The 20026-nt window shown below is 52.2% G+C and overlaps 1 protein-coding gene across 1 annotated transcript in view; it reads left to right on the plus strand.

Annotated features, from left to right (window-relative positions):
• The first annotated feature begins 2703 nt into the window (after positions 1-2703).
• Positions 2704-20026, plus strand: part of DMBT1 (deleted in malignant brain tumors 1) — a 38074-nt gene continuing 20751 nt past the window's right edge. The window contains exons 1-16 of the mRNA XM_037059569.1: positions 2704-2739; positions 5938-6267; positions 7533-7862; positions 8413-8742; positions 9292-9621; positions 10558-10599; positions 11440-11490; positions 12211-12540; positions 13092-13421; positions 13904-14233; positions 14782-15111; positions 15660-15989; positions 16939-16968; positions 17799-17849; positions 18570-18899; positions 19443-19772. Coding sequence (XP_036915464.1) covers positions 2727-2739; positions 5938-6267; positions 7533-7862; positions 8413-8742; positions 9292-9621; positions 10558-10599; positions 11440-11490; positions 12211-12540; positions 13092-13421; positions 13904-14233; positions 14782-15111; positions 15660-15989; positions 16939-16968; positions 17799-17849; positions 18570-18899; positions 19443-19772 — 3817 coding nt within the window. The 5' untranslated portion in view covers positions 2704-2726. The remainder of the gene's footprint in view (positions 2740-5937; positions 6268-7532; positions 7863-8412; positions 8743-9291; positions 9622-10557; positions 10600-11439; positions 11491-12210; positions 12541-13091; positions 13422-13903; positions 14234-14781; positions 15112-15659; positions 15990-16938; positions 16969-17798; positions 17850-18569; positions 18900-19442; positions 19773-20026) is intronic.

A 20026-nucleotide genomic window follows, 5' to 3' on the forward strand; every position in this document is an offset into this window, starting at 1 on the left:
GCCCCTCTAAGTCATGGCAAATTGTATATGCTTGTCCTGGGTGCCAAACTTTTGTTTCCAGGAGGATTTTTATATCAAGGAGGAGGCAGTTCTTTGCTGATAATTGTAATTAAAAATATGTAAAAGGAATTGCTCTTTTCAAGTTGTTTCTGGCTGTGAAGTGCAATGGCTATTGTAGAAAAAGGGTGATCCCTAAGTCAGTGTTTTCAGTGAGTCACTCAGCAACCCACAGACTGGTCTTAGAAAAATTCCTGGAGTGGGTATGTACTATTACGAGGCCCTAAATTTTTACCATAAGTTTAGTTCCTCTGGAAATGGGCAGGAAAGACGGCCCCTGTCAATGCTCATTATGTGACTTCTTTCTGCAAGTGTGTCTGGCTTGATAATTTTCTGACCAAAAGTGCATCCAGGGCATGGACAAGATCACCAAAGTTCTGAGTGTGTGTCTGTTGCTCACGGCTTTGGATGAGTGACTTGAACTTGGTAGCTCAGCATATCTTTGTGTTCTTAGAGTATCAACATGTAAAACATATGTTAAAGAGTCATGGGCAAATCAAAGGAACTGTTGAAGCATCTCAACTGTTTTTATAAAGATACCAAGTGAACAGGACAATTAGCTAACTGGCTTGTTATCTCTTTCCCTGCCTCTTGGTCTCTCAGTTACTCTCTCTCTCTCATCTACTTGGCTCTCAGTTACTCTCTCTCAGCTACTTGGTATCTATTCTCTCTCCCCTGCTTCCTTTCTTCTCTGTCTCTGTCCCTCTGTTTCTTCTTTTTCTTCTTTCTTTTTTTCTATCTCTTTCCTCCTTTCTCTCTCTCCCTCCCTTCATTCCTTCATTCATTTTTCCCTTCTTCTAGTCTACTATCCCCACTTCTTGATGCGCCTTTTTGCTACATTCATGAATTTCAGGAAACAGGACAAAAAAAATCCTAATTTCCAGATAACTTCTGGAACTCTCCCTCCCACCCTGGTCTTCTGAAGGTGATGCTCTGAAGACCAAGGTTCATTTGGGGAATTGCTTTCATGAAAGCAGGACCCAAACCCAGCCCTTGGGGCCCCGGTGGTGGGGAGCAGGCTGCATGGTGTGACATGTGTGCAGCACATGGTGACACCAGCCAGCCATCTAGAGGATGCCATCTTCCTTCTTGTTGGGAGGACCTTAGTGGGTGCTGGCTCTGGGCAGTCTGGGGCTAGAGGTGGTGTTTCCATGAGAACATTTGAAAACGGAAGGCAGTGTTCTTAGCTCTAGACTTATTGGTGCGAAGTTCACCCCTGGATTTGCACTGAGTCTGGAAAGGGACATGGGATGCATGTCAGCCCCTAAAGGACAGGGAGAGGGTTGCCCCGTCCTTATCCATGAAGGGGCTTAAGGCAGCAGTGTTCTTATATGGAGCCACCCATGAAGTTTTGTGCAGCATGTGCACAGACATGTACACACATGCACATTGGGGACATAGGGAAGACTCAGGAGTCCCGTGCTCAGGTACTGCAGACTTCGCCTCGCACTGTCGCCTGGGCTAGTCTGGGGACAGCGGCTCCTGTGGTCCCCAGCATCATGGTGCCTCCTGGGATGCTTTGCTGCTTACCTGCTCTAGTCGAAGTCACGTCTCCTTTGATGTGAGAGGGCAGATACCACAGTCCCTTTTCACAGCTAAAGAGATGGAGGCTCAGAGAGGGCAACTGACTTGGCTGAGGTCCCAAAGCTGGGAGGGGTGGGGCTGGGTTTCCATCTCAAGCCCCTCCAGAGCTGGCTGGTGCAATCACCCCGTGGGCTCATTCCGGTGGGCAGCGTCATGGCTGTCCTGGCCCGGGTGGGCAAACACCTTCTCAGGTGGCCCTTTCTCCTCCTTCTCGAGGTGGGGGAGGAGGAATCAAACTGAGGAGTCAGCAGTGTGTTCCCTTTACTGGGGATTAAATGACAAGCAAAAGATATTTACACCTTCAGTGGAAAAGGAAAACTGTCCCTGGCCTGACCTAGCAAAAGCCAGTGCTACAAGTCACCTGCTCACAGAGCACCGGTACCTGTTAACCCCAAAGAGCCGTCTGTGGAGACTGCCTACTGTGTGTCCCCACCAGGCGAGCTTCTAGTTAATTGTCACCTTCAGAGCAGCCTCTGGCATTTGCTACGTGGCCCGGTGTGTGCACACACCTCCACGCCCAGGGTGTGACCCTGATGATCCAACTACCACACGAGAATGGCTTCCCCAAGGGAGTGCGGCCCTTGGAGCGGTCACTCTGGGGTGGATTTTCTTGGCGTGTGGGGGTGCATATTGAGAAACGGCCTGTCCTCCCGTTGGGGCCACCTTCTGAGGAGTCTCTCACCGGTGGTGGCTATTTGTCATTTGAGGCTGTCTGGGAGCTGCAGAAACAGGCAGTTGGTGTTTGGTGTCCAACCTTGTGGCTAGAGGGGTGCTAGCCAACTGGGTGATTTTGTGGCTGGAGACTGTGGGAGCTCAGCAGGGAAGGGATGGTGAGAGGGGTAAGGGATGCCCTTGGTGACATCCCAGCATTGAACAGAGGCTGGCAAAGTGGCAGAGAGATGAGTTCTGCCCTCAAGGAGGAATCAGCCATTTAGCAGTGGGCAGGCCTCCGGGCCTCTGCCTCCAGCACCTTGTTTCAGGGCCGAGGTCGGGGAGGCCAGGCCCCCTCAGATGAGGGCTGGCATCAAATGACCTCTTCTCTCTGCTCTGTAGCTTCTTTGCATTCCACGGAGGAGCCCCGGACGATGGCCACAGAAGGTAACATTTGTCACCTGGGATCCCTGTGGGCTGTTTACCCCACTGCACCCTGATCCAGGAGAGGGACAGAACGTGTGATAGATGGGGGTGCTCAGCTCCTGAGGCGGATCCTCTGAACAAGGCCTCAGGCCTGAATGGGAATCCTTTGCATGGACCGTATGTGTGTGATGAAGGAGGAATCAACCTGCCACCTGTCTCCAAGGAGGTCCAAGGTAGAGCTAGGTGTCCTGTCTTCAGCGGTCCTGTGGTCCATGCTCAGTGCCCACTCCTGTGGTCCTCCCCAAGCTTGCTGCCTCCTGGCCAGGCTGAGGTGCTGGATTTCTGGCTGTAAGTCCCGGAGAGGCCCCATGCTGAGCAGCGTCCTTGCCTGTGCCCTCTCCTGAGCCCATATCAGGACACTGGGTTCCATCTCAGTATAGAAGGACCATGGTCCTACACCCTATGGGTGGCACAGGGACATGCATCCCTCTGCAGGGCCTCCAGTGGGAGAGTTGGGAGGTGCACTCCACGGAGCCTGGGGTCCTGGCAGCCTGGGCTTTGCCCATTTTCCATGGGAAACTTTGACCCTAGAAACTCTGACCAAGGCCCTGTCAGGACCCAGCATGGATGAGCTGGAAATCCTAATGGCACATGTGTCAGGCATTTCTGTCCCTAAGGCCTGTGAAGCCAGGCCTGACTTTTTCTTCTCTTTCTGTTCCCTCTGATTAAGGACCCAGATGTCACTAGAGCTGAGAATGACACTGGCTGTGTTCTGAGTTAGCCACGTCTCTGCCCAAAATTCTTAGTTGCAGTAGCCGTAACAACAGAAGAGACCCTTCATTTATGATGACTTCTCCTGTGAATCCTGCAGTGTATTAGGAATACCAGCCAAGACTGACAAGCCCTTTGGTACAGCTCACAGGGCCAGGAGGGCGTGTGAGGGGCTGGAGGGAATGGGCTATCTGCCTGTGTCACATAACAGCAGACAGGACTCATCTAGAGCTGTCAGAGCCTCCAGAGAGGGTGAAGCTGGGGGTGGGGGAGTCATACTTCTACACTTAAAAACACCTCGTGTAACAGCCCAGTAGATGACAATCCAGACAAAACTGGTAGCTCTGGTAGCAGTGGGTTAAGAGCAGCTCTCAGGTCATCTTCTCTCCAGGTCCCAGCACAAAGTAGGTTTTTGCTGGGGCCTTGGACAAGCACAGGGCTCATTGAAGGAATTTGAAAACCACAAGCTTAAAGCTACAATCCTACTTAATGGGGAAACATTAGAAGCATTTCTACTGAAGGAAAAAGCAAAGCAAGTATGCCCTTCAGCACCCCCTCAACTATTCAACATTATGTTAAAGAAGCTAGCCAATACAATTACATAAGAGAAATCATTAGAAGAATAAAATGTGAATATTATTTTTACATCCATTTCCTGGAGCCTTGCATAGGTCATATGTGGGAAGGTCAAAATCAGGATCAGTAGGTTGATACAGAGATACCCCTCTTCCTTCAAATAACCTTTTAAAAAAGATATTTATTTCTTTTTAGAGGGGAAGAGAGGGGGAAACATGGAAGTGTGAGAGAAACATTGATTGGTTGCCTCTCGCACATCCCCAAATGGGGACCTGGCCTGCTACCCAGGCACTTGTTCTAGACTGGGAAGCACACCAGTGACCTTTCATGTTGTAAGGAGGCACTCCATCCACTGAGCCACACCAGCCAGGGCCCAAATAGCCTTTTAAAGGGAAAGAACTTGAGGGTAGATGGGTTTGTTGAATTTTCCAAAGTCACACAGGAAGACAAAATTCAGTTCAGAAATGACATTTCTGTACCAGATTCAAGTTTACATTCAATCCTTGATTTTTCTTGGAGGAGGCCTAACTGTATTTTCTGTTTCTTCTCTGTTCTACAATCTGTAGCAGAAAATACTACAACAAATATCAAGACTACTTCTGCAAGCCTGGCTGGTGTAGCTCAGTGGATTGAGCGCAGGCCTGTGAACTACACGATCGCGGTTCGATTCCCAGTCAGGGCACATGCCTGGGTTGCAGGCCAGTTCCTGGCAGGGGACTCATGAGAGGCAACCATACATTGATATTTCTCTCCCTCTCTCCTTCCCTTCCCCTCAAAAGATAAATAAATAATTAAATCTTTATAAAAAAAGACTACTTCTGCAATAGGTAATGAACAATTTTCTATGGGTCTTTCTCTGCAGGTCATGATACCAAGTATAGTCATGGGTTTGACTCTTACTCAGGAAAATGTTAGGGTAGGACAAGAGGAAATGTTGTAAGTATGCAGTGCAGAGGGAGATCTCTCATGAGACAATGGACCCAACTTGGATGGTGACCTCCTTTGTTGTCCATGTCCCAGTGGGTGGGGAGAAGTCAAGCATTTCCGGGACCCTGTGTGCTTTGGATCAGAGACCACAAAGATCAATTTCAAGACCACAGAGCCAACTCTGTCCTCTCCTCAACTCTGTGCTGGCCCCAGCCACCTTAGCCCCACAGACCTGAATGTAGATTAGAAGGAGCATGTGCAAAATGCTCTCCAACAACAGATCCCCAGATAAATGCCTGGGCTGCTCCCAGGACAGGCAGGTCTGATTAGACTTCTCTCCAGCATGGGGCAGTCATGAGACACATGGGGAATGCCAGGGAATTGAAGCCCTGCCCACAGTCTCCCTAGAGATGAAACACTTGAATGGTCTCCAGACCCACTCTGGGTAGCAACCCAAGAAACATTTCCTTCCCCCTGAATTTCTAGTAGCTTGGGTTGGAGGGCACTCACTGTAATTTCACCATGAAGAACTGTAATAAAACATGTGTCCAGAGTCCAGCATAGTTAGAGATAAACTTAGGGAAGTTTGTTTATGTGAAGCCCTCTAAATGGCCTCAAGCATGAGGCTTCAAGAGGAATATATAAGATGAATGCTATAACTATACCTAAGGATAGAATAAAGTCTCTGCACGTGGGGTCGAGGTGGCAGTTCCACTCACCTCCCTAGGGGCCATCATGGCTGCTCCCCTATATTGGAAAAGCCTTGACCTGGCAGGACAAGATGTCTCTGCTCCTTTCCTGTGATAAAGATGAGCCTCTGTACATGTCCAAAGCTGACTGTTTCCCCATATGGTTAGGCCATAAGGGTTTCCCAAGAGTCTGGAACATGCCTTCAGCCTGGCAGCTCAACATAGTCATGGAGGAGGTGTTTTCTGCCATATCTAGGTTTCAGGACTCAAGAGAATTTGGATGTGAGGCTGGTGAATGGAGGTGACCGGTGTCAGGGCCGAGTGGAGGTTCTCTACCAAGGCTCCTGGGGGACTGTGTGTGACGACGATTGGGACATCAAGGACGCCAACGTCGTGTGCAGGCAGCTGGGCTGTGGCTCAGCCACGTCGGCTCCTGGAAGTGCCCGGTTCGGTCAGGGCTCAGACCCCATTCTACTGGACAATGTGGGCTGTTCTGGACAAGAGTCCTACCTGTGGAGCTGCCCGCACGGAGGCTGGAACTCGCACAACTGTAACCACGGGGAGGACGCTGGTGTCATCTGCTCAGGTGGGCCTCAGACTTCACTGAACCCCTACTGGGTGACATTGCAGAGACTAAGCACACTTCCCAGTCTTGGGCTCATTCCCAAGCATCATGATGCTGTACCTGGCACTGGAGACTGCACCAGGGCAGCTGACATCCAAGATATGACGTCACTTGCTATAGGTGACTAAGCATCTTGGTTACGATAGGTATGTCCCCAGGATCCTTCTGGGATTGCTGGACGTCAGGTTGGTGGGGGCTGTGCCCCATGTTCATACACAGGACTAAGCCTCCTGAGGACAGAGCAGGAAGTCTCTTGGTGTGGGGTGAGGGCGGCATCCCTCTCAACACCCTGAGGGTGGTCAAAGGAGCTCCCCTCCATTGGATTAGCCTTCACCCGGTGGGAGGAACACCTCTGCTCCTTCTTTGTGGTAAAGATGAACCCGTGCACATGTCAAAAGCTGAATGTTTGCCTTGGGTGGTTAGGCCAGGAGTGTGTCCCAGAAGTCTGGCGTGTCCCTCAGGGCTGGCAGCTCAACATAGTCATGGAGGATGTGTTCTTGTGTCTTCCCTAGGGTTTGGGACCGAAGGGAATTGGGCCCTGAGGCTGGTGAATGGAAGTGACCAGTGTCAAGGCCGGTTGGAGGTTCTCTACCAAGGCTCCTGGGGGACCGTGTGTGATGACGATTGGGACATCAACGACGCCAGCGTGGTGTGCAGACAGCTNTCATCTGTGCAGGTGGGCCTCAGACTTCACTGAACCCCTACCTGGTGACATTGCAGAGACCAAGCACATTTCCCAGTCTTGGGCTAATTCCTGAACCTCATGATGATGTGCCTGGCAATGGAGTTTTTGCTAAGGCAGCAGGCACCCCAGATATTATGTCACCTACTGTAGCTGAGAAAGCATCTTGGTTAGAATAGTAAGTGCTCAGCATCTGGCTAGGGTTATAAGACATCTGGTCGGTGGAGGCTATGAACCAATAATTATACACAGTATCAAGCTTCTGGAGGACAAACCCCAGGGACTTTCATGTGTGGTCAGGGTGACAGTTCTGCTCACCTCCCTAGGGGCTGTCATGGTTGCTCCCCTTCATTGGAATAGCATTGATGTATCATGATAGGTTGTCTCTTCTACTTTCTTGTGATGAGGACACTCTCTGCATGTATCCAGGGATGACAGTTTTCCATGGGCAGTTCAGCTGGGAGGGTGTCCCAGGAGTCTGGAACATGCCTCAAGCCTGGCAGCTGAACATAGTCATGAAGGAGTTTTCTTCTGCTGTCTCTAGCGTTCGAGACTGAACTGAGTTTGTCCCTGAGGCTGGTGAATGGAGGTGACCGCTGTCAGGGCCGGGTAGAGGTCCTCTACAAAGGCTCCTGGGGGACCGTGTGTGATGACGATTGGGACATCAACGACGCCAATGTGGTGTGCAGGCAGCTGGGCTGTGGCTTGGCCATGTCAGCTCCAGGAAGTGCCCGGTTCAGTCAGGGTTCAGGGCCTATTCTCCTGGACAACATGGGATGCTCAGGGAATGAGTCCTACCTGTGGAGCTGCTCACATGGAGGCTGGCACTCACACAACTGTAACCACGGGGAGGACGCCGGCATCATCTGCTCAGGTGGGCCTCAGACTTTGCCGAACCCCATTCTGGTTGACATTGTAGAGACCAAGCACTCTTCCCAATCCTGGGCTAATTTCCAAGCATTTTGACACTGTGCCTGTTGCTGGAGTTTGTGCTAGGGCAGCTCAAACCCAAGATACTATGTCACCTGATATAGCTGAGAAAGCATGTTGGTTAGAATAGGTGAGTCCTTAGCATCCTGCTGGGTATCTGGAAATAAGATTGGTGGGGGCTGTGCCTTGCATTCATACACAGGATCGAGCTTCCTGAGGGAAAACCAGGGAGCCTCACTGTGTAGGGTCAGGGTGGCATCCTGCTAACCTCCCTGGGGGTGGTCATGGGTGCTCTCCTTAACTGCAGCTGCACTGACCTGGTGGAAAGGATGTCTCTGCTACTTTCTTTTAATTAAGATGATTCTCTAGAAATTTTCATAGCTGACAGTTTGCCCCATGTGGTTAGGCCAACATGGTGTCCCAGAGTCTGAAAACTGCCTCAGGCCTGGGGGCTCAACATAGTCACAGAGGATGTGTTCTTGTGCTATCTCTAGGGTTCAGAACAGAAGGGACTTTGGAACTGAGGCTCGTGAATGGGAGTGACCGATGTCAGGGCCGGGTGGAGATTCTGTACAATGGCACCTGGGGGACCGTGTGTGATGATGATTGGGACATCAAGGATGCCAACATGGTGTGCAAGCAGCTGGGCTGTGGCTTGGCCAAGTCAGCTCCAGGAAGTGCCCGGTTTGGTCAGGGCTCAGGGCCAATTCTCCTGGACAACGTGGGCTGTTCAGCACAGGAGTCCCACCTGTGGAGCTGCCCGCATGGAGGCTGGAACACACACAACTGTAACCATGGGGAGGACGCTGGTGTCATCTGCTCAGGTGGGTCTCACACATTGCTGAACCCTTTCTGGGTGATACTGCATAGACCAAGCACACTTCCCAGTCTTGTGTTAATTCCAAAATATAATGCTGCTCTCAGCCCTGGAGTTTGCCCTAGGGCAGCTCGAACCCAAGATATTAAGTCTAGTGCTATAGCTGAAAAAGCATCTTGGTTAGAGTAGGTATGTGCCCTGCATCCTGGTGGTACTGCCCAGAATTGAATGGTGGTGACTGTGTGCCTATGAGTGTACACAGGATGAAGCTTCTTGAAGGCAGTGCAGGCAGCCTTTTCATGTGTGGTCAGGGGGGCTATAGTCTCTCTCACCTCACTGGGGTCTGTAATGGAGGTTCCTGTACACTGGACCAGCCTTCACCTGACGAGACAGGACGTCTTTTCTTTCCTCTGATGAAGACGACCTGTGCATGTTTCCAAAGCTGACTGTTTGCCTTGGGTGCTTAGGTCAGGAGGGTGTCCCTAGAGTCTGGTATGTGCCACAGGCCTGGCAACTCAACATAATCACTAAGGAGCTATTCTTATGTCTTCCCTAGGGTTTGGAACCAATTGGACTTTGGACTTAAGACTGGTGAACGGAGGTGAACGGTGTCAGGGCCGGGTGGAGGTTCTCTACCAAGGCTCCTGGGGGACCGTGTGTGATGATGACTGGGACCTCAATGAGGCCAATGTGGTGTGCAGGCAGTTGGGCTGTGGCTGGGCCACATCAGCTCTGGGAAGTGCCCGGTTTGGTCAGGGCTCGGGGCCCATTGTCCTGGACGACATGCGCTGCTCAGGGCACGAGTCCTACCTGTGGACCTGCCCGAACCCAGGCTGGAACTCGCACAACTGTCACCATGTGGAGGATGCAGGCGTCATCTGCTCAGGTGAGTCTCACACATTGTGAGTCTTCCTTTGTTGGGGTGATAGTACTCAAAACTAAAATGATTCTCACTCCAGTGCCCCTGCCTGAGCATGGTAGTGTCGTCCCTGGTACTGGACCTTATTCCAGAGCAGCAGGCACCCAAGAAGTTATGTCACCTGTTCTGTGTGAAAAAGGAGGTTGGTCCCTATGGGACCCCAGTGTTCTCTGAGGATTGCCCACAGGGTGTTGGAGGGGACTGTGGCACTGTGTTCTTGCTCAGGGTCCGGCTTCCTGAGGATAGAGCAGGGAGCCTTTTTTTTCTGACTTGGTAACATGAGCTTACCTCCCACCTAGGGTCCAGCTCTTAGGCAGAGCACTTTGCTGAGTGTGTAGGTGGATGAGAAGCTTCATTCCAGGATGAGTGCAGTGCTCAGGGGTTTCCCAGAATCTGATGCTCAGGAAGAGCCATAAGAGCAGAGAGCTCCTCTGTGAACTATAGAATGGGTGGCAGGAGGCGGGTGAGGTGTGAGGTGGTAGGTGACTAATGAATGGAATGGTGGTGAGCCAGGAAGAACATTTGGGATGGTAGTAGGATGCATGGGGAAACTCTACAACTCGCTATAAAGGACCACTCTTCTCACACCTGGAGGTATAAAAATTGGCATCTATAGCAACCCAATCATCATGGTCATCCTCTACTAATTACTGGGGTGTCAGCCAAGACTATGGTGGCCTGTCTCAGGCAAGACATTGCCTTTTACCAGCAAAAAAATCACTCCTGGTAACACTAAGGCAGGTGAAGGCAGGGACAGAGGTTGGGACAGCCAGCTGTAGTGTCCACAATGAGGGATCATATAAGGCATCATCTCAGTGGGTATAAGACCAGGGTCATCAACCTTGGATCCGTGTCAGACAACTGTGTGCCCCTTGGCTAATATTTTCCTCCTCTCCCTCACAGCCGCTCAGTACCGTACAACATCGTGGCCAGGTGAGTTGCCAGCGACCTTCCTCGGATATGTCTTCTCTTTCTGCACCTCCACGCCTCTCCTCCTCTCTCTGGCAGAACCCCTGCCCTGAGAACATGCCCATTTGCCTATGCTCTCCGTCGTCCATCCCTGGGATTCCAACAGTGCTGCGCAAGTATGCGTGGCATTTCCAGGACTCCGTGTATTATTCATCCATTTGTGGTCTCCCCCAATAGTTGGTTGCTGTCCCTGAAGATGGCCACCAATGTTCAGAGAGATGGTCTCCAAGGTGTGATGCTGATCCTATCCTATCCTACCCAGGCTGGTGCACTTTTTGTGGGGTAGTGCGCATTCATAACCACTGGGGTCTGGTTGATGACACAGCAGACTTTGGTCTCTCCTCCCTTCACACCTTCAACACACTGCATTTCAGATGGTCACACCCTGCATCACTGTGGGGCAGGCCCAGTGCCCAGGGGCCGGGAAGCAGAGTAATATGGGGCAATGGTTTGCCAAACAGGCGACATTTGATTGGCTCCTGCTTATAAACCCATGTCTCTGACTCTTTCCATCCAAGCTCTGGAGTCTTGTCAGCCTCTGGGCATGGCCAATGAGCACATGCCTCGGGGATGGGAGGGGGCAAAGCTGGTTCAGTTTATAAGAGAACCCAGCAGGGTGAGGGATTTAAAGGAAACAACGGGATCTCCCATGGGGCCTTGGACCCCACAGACCTAGCAGAAGGGTGGGCTTGTGCACATTAAGGTAGCAAGCCACAGGATGCACATGGGCAATTGTCCTGATGCCCCCACAGAAGTCTTAAAGGGTCAATATTGGTGACCCCTAACTGTGGCCTTTCCCTTTGTTGTCACTTGTAGACACGTGGCCAAGCACTTCCACGCCTTCAACACCAGCAAGCACAGACTCAGGTGTGTATTCCTCTCCCCCTCCCCTGGGGCTGTGCCTCTGCCCCCTCCTCCCCCATTCAAGGCTGGGATGGAACGTGAGGGGAAGCGGTTCCATGTGGGCCATTCATGTCCCTGTCCCTGTGGTGGGGCCCTTAAAGAAATACTCTGTGCAGACAGGTCCTGCATGTGACAGCGTTGTGTGTCGTCTAGTTTCCAGTGAGGTGCTAGGCAGAGGCTCAGCACAGACCCCCTTCCATGGCTGAGTGTGAGTGCTGGCAGCCTGGCTGGTTCATCCTGCTGAGACAGGGCTGAAGGCTCAGGCTTCTGGGTGCTGTCAGAAAAGACACCCATCCCCCACCTGTCAGGCAGATAGCCCATCATCTCCTGGGGCAATACTTGATGTCACCAGACCCACCGGGGAGCCAGTGGGTACAAATTATGGAGAATTCACCTGGAGCTATTGAGGTCTTCCTTGGGAGTCCCCAAGTGGGATTGGGGAGGCAATCTGGCTCACCTCCCTGGGGGCTGTCAGGGAAGCTTCCGTACATTGGAGCAGCATTAAGCTGGTGGGATAGGTCATCTCTGCTTCTTTCCTGTGAGTGAGGTGAACATCCGCACTCGTCCAAAGCTGCCTATTTCCCCAAATGGTTTGGCCACGAAAGTGTTCAGAGGGTCTGGAACCTGCCTCAGGCATGGTAGTTGTACATAGTTACAGAGAAGATATTCTTTTGCCATGTCTAGTGTTCGGGACTAGAGGCACATTGGACCTGATTCTGGTAAACGGGAGTGACCGGTGTCAGGGCCGAGTGGAGGTTCTCTACCAAGGTTCCTGGGGGACTGTGTGTGACGACGATTGGGACATCAAGGACGCCAACGTCGTGTGCAGGCAGCTGGGCTGTGGCTCAGCCACGTCGGCTCCTGGAAGTGCCCGGTTCGGTCAGGGCTCAGACCCCATTCTACTGGACAATGTGGGCTGTTCTGGACAAGAGTCCTACCTGTGGAGCTGCCCGCACGGAGGCTGGAACTCGCACAACTGTAACCACGGGGAGGACGCTGGTGTCATCTGCTCAGGTGGGCCTCAGACTTCACTGAACCCCTACTGGGTGACATTGCAGAGACTAAGCACACTTCCCAGTCTTGGGCTCATTCCCAAGCATCATGATGCTGTACCTGGCACTGGAGACTGCACCAGGGCAGCTGACATCCAAGATATGACGTCACTTGCTATAGGTGACTAAGCATCTTGGTTACGATAGGTATGTCCCCAGGATCCTTCTGGGATTGCTGGACGTCAGGTTGGTGGGGGCTGTGCCCCATGTTCATACACAGGACTAAGCCTCCTGAGGACAGAGCAGGAAGTCTCTTGGTGTGGGGTGAGGGCGGCATCCCTCTCAACACCCTGAGGGTGGTCAAAGGAGCTCCCCTCCATTGGATTAGCCTTCACCCGGTGGGAGGAACACCTCTGCTCCTTCTTTGTGGTAAAGATGAACCCGTGCACATGTCAAAAGCTGAATGTTTGCCTTGGGTGGTTAGGCCAGGAGTGTGTCCCAGAAGTCTGGCGTGTCCCTCAGGGCTGGCAGCTCAACATAGTCATGGAGGATGTGTTCTTGTGTCTTCCCTAGGGTTTGGGACCGAAGGGAATTGGGCCCTGAGGCTGGTGAATGGAAGTGACCAGTGTCAAGGCCGGTTGGAGGTTCTCTACCAAGGCTCCTGGGGGACCGTGTGTGATGACGATTGGGACATCAACGACGCCAGCGTGGTGTGCAGACAGCTGGGCTGTGGCTCGGCCACATCAGCTCCAGGAAGTGCCCGGTTTGGTCAGGGTTTGGGGCCCATTGTCTTGGATGATGTTGGCTGCTCAGGGAACGAGTCCTACCTGTGGAGCTGCCCACACCGAGGCTGGAACTCACACAACTGTAGCCACAGGGCAGATGCCAGCGTCATCTGTGCAGGTGGGCCTCAGACTTCACTGAACCCCTACCTGGTGACATTGCAGAGACCAAGCACATTTCCCAGTCTTGGGCTAATTCCTGAACCTCATGATGATGTGCCTGGCAATGGAGTTTTTGCTAAGGCAGCAGGCACCCCAGATATTATGTCACCTGATGTAGGTGGCAGCATCTTGGTTAGCATGGGAATGTCCAAGGCATCTTGCTGGTACTGGCAGCAATTGATTATGTGGTGGCTTTGTACCCAGATTCCTGAGGGCCAAGCAGGGAGCCTTTGGTCATCGGTGCTCTCTTCTTTAGAGCAGCTTTTCCTGGCATGACAAGATGTCTCTTCTCCTTTTCTGTGATGAGGATGATCTCTGCATTGACCAGGAATGAAAATTTCCAGTGGGTAGTTCAACCAGGAGGGTGTCCTGGGAGTCTGGCACATGCCTCAGGCCTGGTGGCTCAGCATACTCAAAAAGGATTTGTTCTGCCATGTCTAGGGTTTGAGACCGAATTGAGTTTGGCCCTGAGGCTGGTGAATGGAGGTGAACGGTGTCAGGGCCGGGTGGAGGTCCTCTACAAAGGCTCATGGGGGACTGTGTGTGACGACGATTGGGACATCAACGATGCCAACGTGGTGTGCAGGCAGCTGGGCTGTGGCTTGGCCACATCAGCTCCAGGAAGTGCCCAGTTTGGTCAGGGCTCAGACCCCATTCTACTGGACAATGTGGGCTGCTCGGGGAATGAGTCCTACCTGTGGAGCTGCCCGCACGGAGGCTGGAACTCACACAACTGTAACCACGGGGAGGACGCTGGTGTCATCTGCTCAGGTGGGCCTCAGACTTCACTGAACACCTACTGGGTCACATTACAGAGACAAAACACACTTCCCAGTCCTGGGGTAGTTCCCAAGCATTTTGATGCTGTGCCTAGCACTGGTGTTTGTACTAAAGGAACTTGAAACTCATACATTATGTCATCCGCTATAGATGAGAAAACATCTCGATTAGAATAGGTAAGTCCTCAACATCCTCCTGGGATTGCTGGAAATCAGATTGGTGGTGGCTTCTCTTTGTATTTATACACAGGATCAAGCTTCCTGGGGACAGAGCAGGAAGCCTTTTCATGTAGAGTCAGGGTGGCATACTGGTAAACACCCTGGGGATTGTCATTACTGCTCCCCTCCATTGGAGCAGTTGACCTGGCAGGAAGGATGTCTCTGCTCCTTTCTGGTGATGAAGATGAACCTCTGTGCATGGCCATAGCTGATTGTGTGCCCTGGGTGGTGTGGCCATGATGGTGTCCCAGGAGTCTGGCACATTCCTCAGGTCTGGCAGCTAACGTGGTCATGAAGGAGTTGTTTTTGTGCCTTCTCTAGGGGTTGGAACCGAAGGGACTTTGGACCTCAGGTTGGTGAATGGAGGTGACCGCTGTCGGGGCCGAGTGGAGGTTCTCTACAAAGGCACCTGGGGGACCGTGTGTGATGATGATTGGGACATCAAGGATGCCAACATGGTGTGCAAGCAGCTGGGCTGTGGCTTGGCCAAGTCAGCTCCACAAAGTGCCCGATTTGGTCAGGGCTCAGGGCCAATTCTCCTGGACAACGTGGGCTGTTCAGGGCACGAGTCCCACCTGTGGAGCTGCCCACACCGAGGCTGGAACGTACACAACTGTAACCACGGGGAGGATGCTGGTGTCATCTGCTCAGGTGGGTCCCAAACATCGCTGGGCCCCTTTTGGATGACATTGCAGAAACCAAGCACGCTTCCCAGTCCTGGGCTCATTCCCAACTATCGTAACACTGTACCCAGCACTAGAGTTTGTGCTAGGGCAGCCAACACCTAATGTTTTTGTCACCTGATATAGCTGAGAAAGCATCTTATTCAGAGTAAGAATGTCCCCTGCATCCTGGTGGTACTATCTGGAATTGATTTGGTGGTGACTGTGTGTCCATGGTTATACGCAAGATCAAGCATCTTAAGGGCAGTGCAGGGAGCCTTTTCTTGTGCAGCTGGAGTGGCAGTTTCACTCACCTCCCTGGAGCCATCAGGGGGCTCTTTTGCATTGTAGCAGCCTTGACCTGATCAGAGAAGACATCTCTGCTCCTTTCTTGTGATGAAGATGAATCTCTGCACATGTCCAAAGCTGCTGTTTCTACTGGGTGGTTAGGCCAGGAGGGTGTCCCAGGAGTCTGGCAGGTGCCTCAGGCCTGGCAGCTCAACAGTCATGAAGGAGGTGTTTTTGTGCCTTCCCTAGGGTTCAGGACTGATTGGACTTTGGACCTGAGGCTGGTCAATGGAGGTGACCGGTGTCAGGGCCGGTTGGAAGTTCTCTACCAAGGCTCCTGGGGGACCGTGTGTGACGACTATTGGGACATCAATGATGCCAATGTGGTATGCAGGCAGCTGGGCTGTGGCTGGGCCATGTTAGCTCTGGGAAATGCCTCATTTGGTCAGGGCTTGGGGCCAATTCTCCTGGATGACATGCACTGCTCAGGGCACACATCCCACCTGTGGAGCTGCCCGCACCAAGGCTGGAACTCACACAACTGTCATCATGGGGAGGACGCTGGCGTCATCTGCTCAGGTGGGTCTCACACATGGTGGGTCTCCCTTTCATCAGTAGATATTGCTCAGATCTAACAAGATTCCCATCCCAGTGCCCCTGCCTCAGCCACATAGTGTTGTTCCTGGTATAGAAGCTTATTTAAGGCAGCAGGCACCCAAGGGGTTATGTCACCTGCTTTAGCTGAAAAAGGAGCTTGGTCTGTATGGGACCCTAGCAATATCTAGGTATTGCCCACACATTGTTAGAGGGGACTGTGGAACTGTTCTCTTGCTCAGGGTCAAACTTCCTGAGGGCATAACAGGGAGCCTTTTTGGTCTACCCCTTCAACTCTAGCTGACCTCCCTGCTAGGGTCTCTCTGGGGTAATGCTCTTAGGTAGGGTACTTTGTGGGGTATGGGGGTGTTTAGAAAGCTCAGTTCTGTGAGGATTGCTGTGCTTTGGCCTCTGCCAGAATTTGATGTTAAGGAATGGACCTAAAAGCACAGAGCTCCTCTGTGAACTACAGAATGCGTGGCAAGGGGTGGGCTGAGGTGTGACATGGCAGGTCGCCATGAATGAAATGCTGATGAACCAGTCAGGGCCTTTGGGGATGGTAGAATAATACATGGGGAAACTCTGGAAATTGCTATAGATGACCACCATGATCACACCTGACAGTGGAAAGACTGGCACCTATGCTAACCCATATGTTAGGGTCATCCTCTGTCAGTTCCTGGGGGTTTCAGTCACGGCTATGGTGGCCTGTCTCAGACATGACAGTGGGTTTGACCAATAGAAAAGTCAGTCCTCGGTCACAGTGAGACAGGTGAGGGCAAGGGCAGAGGTTCAGGCAGCTAGTGGTAGTGTCCACAGTGAAGGCACGTGTGAGACTTATCCTCAGTGGATATAGGACCAGGGTCATCAACCTTGGATCTGGGTTGGGCAACTACGTGCTCCTTGGCTAACATTTTCCTTCTCTTCCGCACAGCTGCTCAGTCCCATATTACATCATGGCCAGGTGAGTTGCTGGTGACCTTCCTCGGATATGTCTTCTCTTTCTGCACCTCCACGCCTCTCCTCCTCTCTCTGGCAGAACCCCTGCCCTGAGAACATGCCCATTTGCCTATGCTCTCCGTCGTCCATCCCTGGGATTCCAACAGTGCTGCGCAAGTATGCGTGGCATTTCCAGGACTCCGTGTATTATTCATCCATTTGTGGTCTCCCCCAATACTTGGTGGCTGTCCCTGAAGATGGCCACCAATGTTCAGAGAGATGGTCTCCAAGGTGTGATGCTGATCCTATCCTACCCTACCCAGGCTGGTGCACTTTTTGTGGGGTAGTGCGCATTCATAACCACTGGGGTCTGGTTGATGACACAGCAGACTTTGGTCTCTCCTCCCTTCACACCTTCAACACACTGCATTTCAGATGGTCACACCCTGCATCACTGTGGGGCAGGCACAGTGCCCAGTAGAAAAATATGTGATCATGACTTTCCAAATAAGAGGACATTTGATTGGCTCCTGCTTATAAACCCATGTCGCTGACTCTTTCCATCCAAGCTCTAGAGTCTGGTCAGCCTTTCAGAACTATAAGTGAGCACACGACTCAGGGATGGAAGGTCCAAGGGTTTTCAGTGGAGAGGGAGCAAGACAGGCTTAGAAATCAGGGTGATCTCCACCAGAACGTTTCACCCCAAAACCTACCTTGATGGCAACCCAGGTGCACACACAGGTCAGAAGAGGCAGGATGCACAGCTGAGGTTTTCATTATCTCTGCCATGAAATTGTTGAAGGACCTGTTTCAGTGATGCCTTACTGTGCCCATTCTCTTTGTTGTCACTTGTAGACACTAGGTCAAGCATTTCCATGCCTTCAACACCAGCAAGAACCAGTCCAGGTATGTACTCCTCTCACCGTCTCTAGGGCTCTGCCTCTGCTCCTGATTCAAGAATGGGATGGAACGTGATGGAAAGAGGTTCTACATGGGGCAGTCATGTCCTGTCCCTATGGTGGGCCTCCACAGAATAGTTTGAGAGATCAGGTCCTATATGTTACATAGTGGCATGGGGACCCATTTCTAGTGAGTACATTGGCAGAGGCTCAGTAAAGACCCCCTTCTATGGCTGTGTGTGCATGCTCAAGGCCTGGCTAGTCCATCCTTTTGAGACTGGGCTGCAGGCTCAGGCCCCTGGCTACTGTCTCAGAAAGACAGGGTGGAAGTGCCCATCCCCCTTCTATCAGGCAGATGTCCCATCACCTCCTGGGGCTGTGCCTAAGTTCACCTGAGACCATGGGGGAGCCAGTAGGTGCTGAACATTCAGAGTGGCTCCTGGAGCTATGGAGCTATGCCCTGGGAGGCCCCATGTGGGGTTGGGATGGTAATCCTGCTCACATCCCTGGAGGCATTCAAGGAGGCTCCCATATACTGGAGTAGCCCTGATGTAGTGAGATAGTACATCTCTTCTCCCTTCCTGTGATGAAGATGAATCTCCACATGTGTCCAAAGCTGACTGTTTTCCCCAGGTGGTTAGGCCACGGGGGTGTCCCAAGAGTCTGGAACATGCGTCAGTCCTGGTGGCTCAACATAGTCATGGAGGAGGTCTTGTGTGGTCTCTAGGTTTTGGGACCGGAGGATCTTTGGACTTGAGGCTGGTGAATGGGAGTGACCGGTGTCAGGGCCGGGTGGAGGTTCTCTACCAAGGCTCCTGGGGGACCGTGTGTGACGACGACTGGGACATCAAGGATGCCAATGTGGTGTGCAGGTATCTGGGCTGTGGCTGGGCCTCATTGTCTCCGGGAAGTGCCCGGTTCGGTCAGGGCTCAGGGCCCATTGTCCTGGACGATGTTCGCTGCTCAGGGAATGAGTCCTACCTGTGGAGCTGCCCGAACCGAGGCTGGAACTCACACAACTGTAACCACGGGGAGGACGCTGGCGTCATCTGCTCAGGTGGGCCTCAAATGTTGTTGGGTCCCCTTCTGGGTGACATTGCAGGGAACAAGCACACTTCCTAGTCCTGGACTAATTTTAAGCATTATGGCACTGTGCCTGGCACTGGAGTTTGTGCTAGGGCAGCCTGAACCAAAGATATTATGTCATCTGATGTACCTGAGAAAGTATCTTCGTTAGAATAGAAATGTCCCCAGCATCCTGTTGGTATTGCTGAAAGTCAGGTTGGTGGTGGCTGTGCCCTGTGTTCATACACAAAATCAAGCTTCCTGTGAGCATCTCAGGGAGACTTTCATGTGCAACCAGAGTGAGAATCCTGCACACCACCCTAGTGTCCATCGTGGGGGCTCCCATTCATTGGAGCAGCCTTGACCTGGTGGGAAGGACATTTCTGCTCCTTTCTTGTGATAAAGATGAATCTCTGCGCATGTCCAAATCTGACTGTTTTCTGGAGTAATTAGGCAAGGAGGGTGTCCCTGGAACATGCCTTAGCCCTGGCAGCTCAACATAGTCATGGAGGAGCTGTTCCTTTTCCATTTCTAGGGTTTGGGACTGCAGGGAATTGGGCCCTAAGGCTGGTGAATGGTGGTGACCAGTGTCAGGGCCGGTTGGAAGTTCTCTACCAAGGCTCCTGGGGGACCGTGTGTGATGACGACTGGGACATCAACGACGCCAGCGTGGCGTGCAGGCAGCTGGGCTGTGGCTTGGCCATGTCGGCTTCGGGAAGTGCCCGGTTTGGTCAGGGCTCAGGGCCCATTGTCCTGGACAACATGCACTGCTCAGGGCATGAGTCCTACCTGTGGAGCTGCTCACACCAGGGATGGAACTTGAACAACTGTCACCATGGGGAGGATGCCGGCGTCATTTGCTCAGGTGCGCCTAAGACATTGGTGGGTCTCCTTTTGGGTGATATTGCAGAGACCAAGTATACTTTTCAGTCCTGGGCTACTTATCAACTATCATAATGCTGCACCTGGCACTGGAGATTGGGCTAGGGCAGCTCAAAGATAAGATATTATGTCACCTGCTGCAGCTGAGACAGCATCTTGGTTAGAATAGTAATGTCCCCAGCATCCTGCTGGTACTGTGGGTAATTAAATTGGTGGAGGCTGTGTGCACATGATTAT

The sequence above is a fragment of the Sturnira hondurensis genome, unplaced genomic scaffold, assembly GCF_014824575.4.
Source record: "Sturnira hondurensis isolate 20B ecotype Veracruz unplaced genomic scaffold, ASM1482457v3 Scaffold0011253, whole genome shotgun sequence".
Lineage (NCBI taxonomy): Eukaryota > Metazoa > Chordata > Mammalia > Chiroptera > Phyllostomidae > Sturnira > Sturnira hondurensis.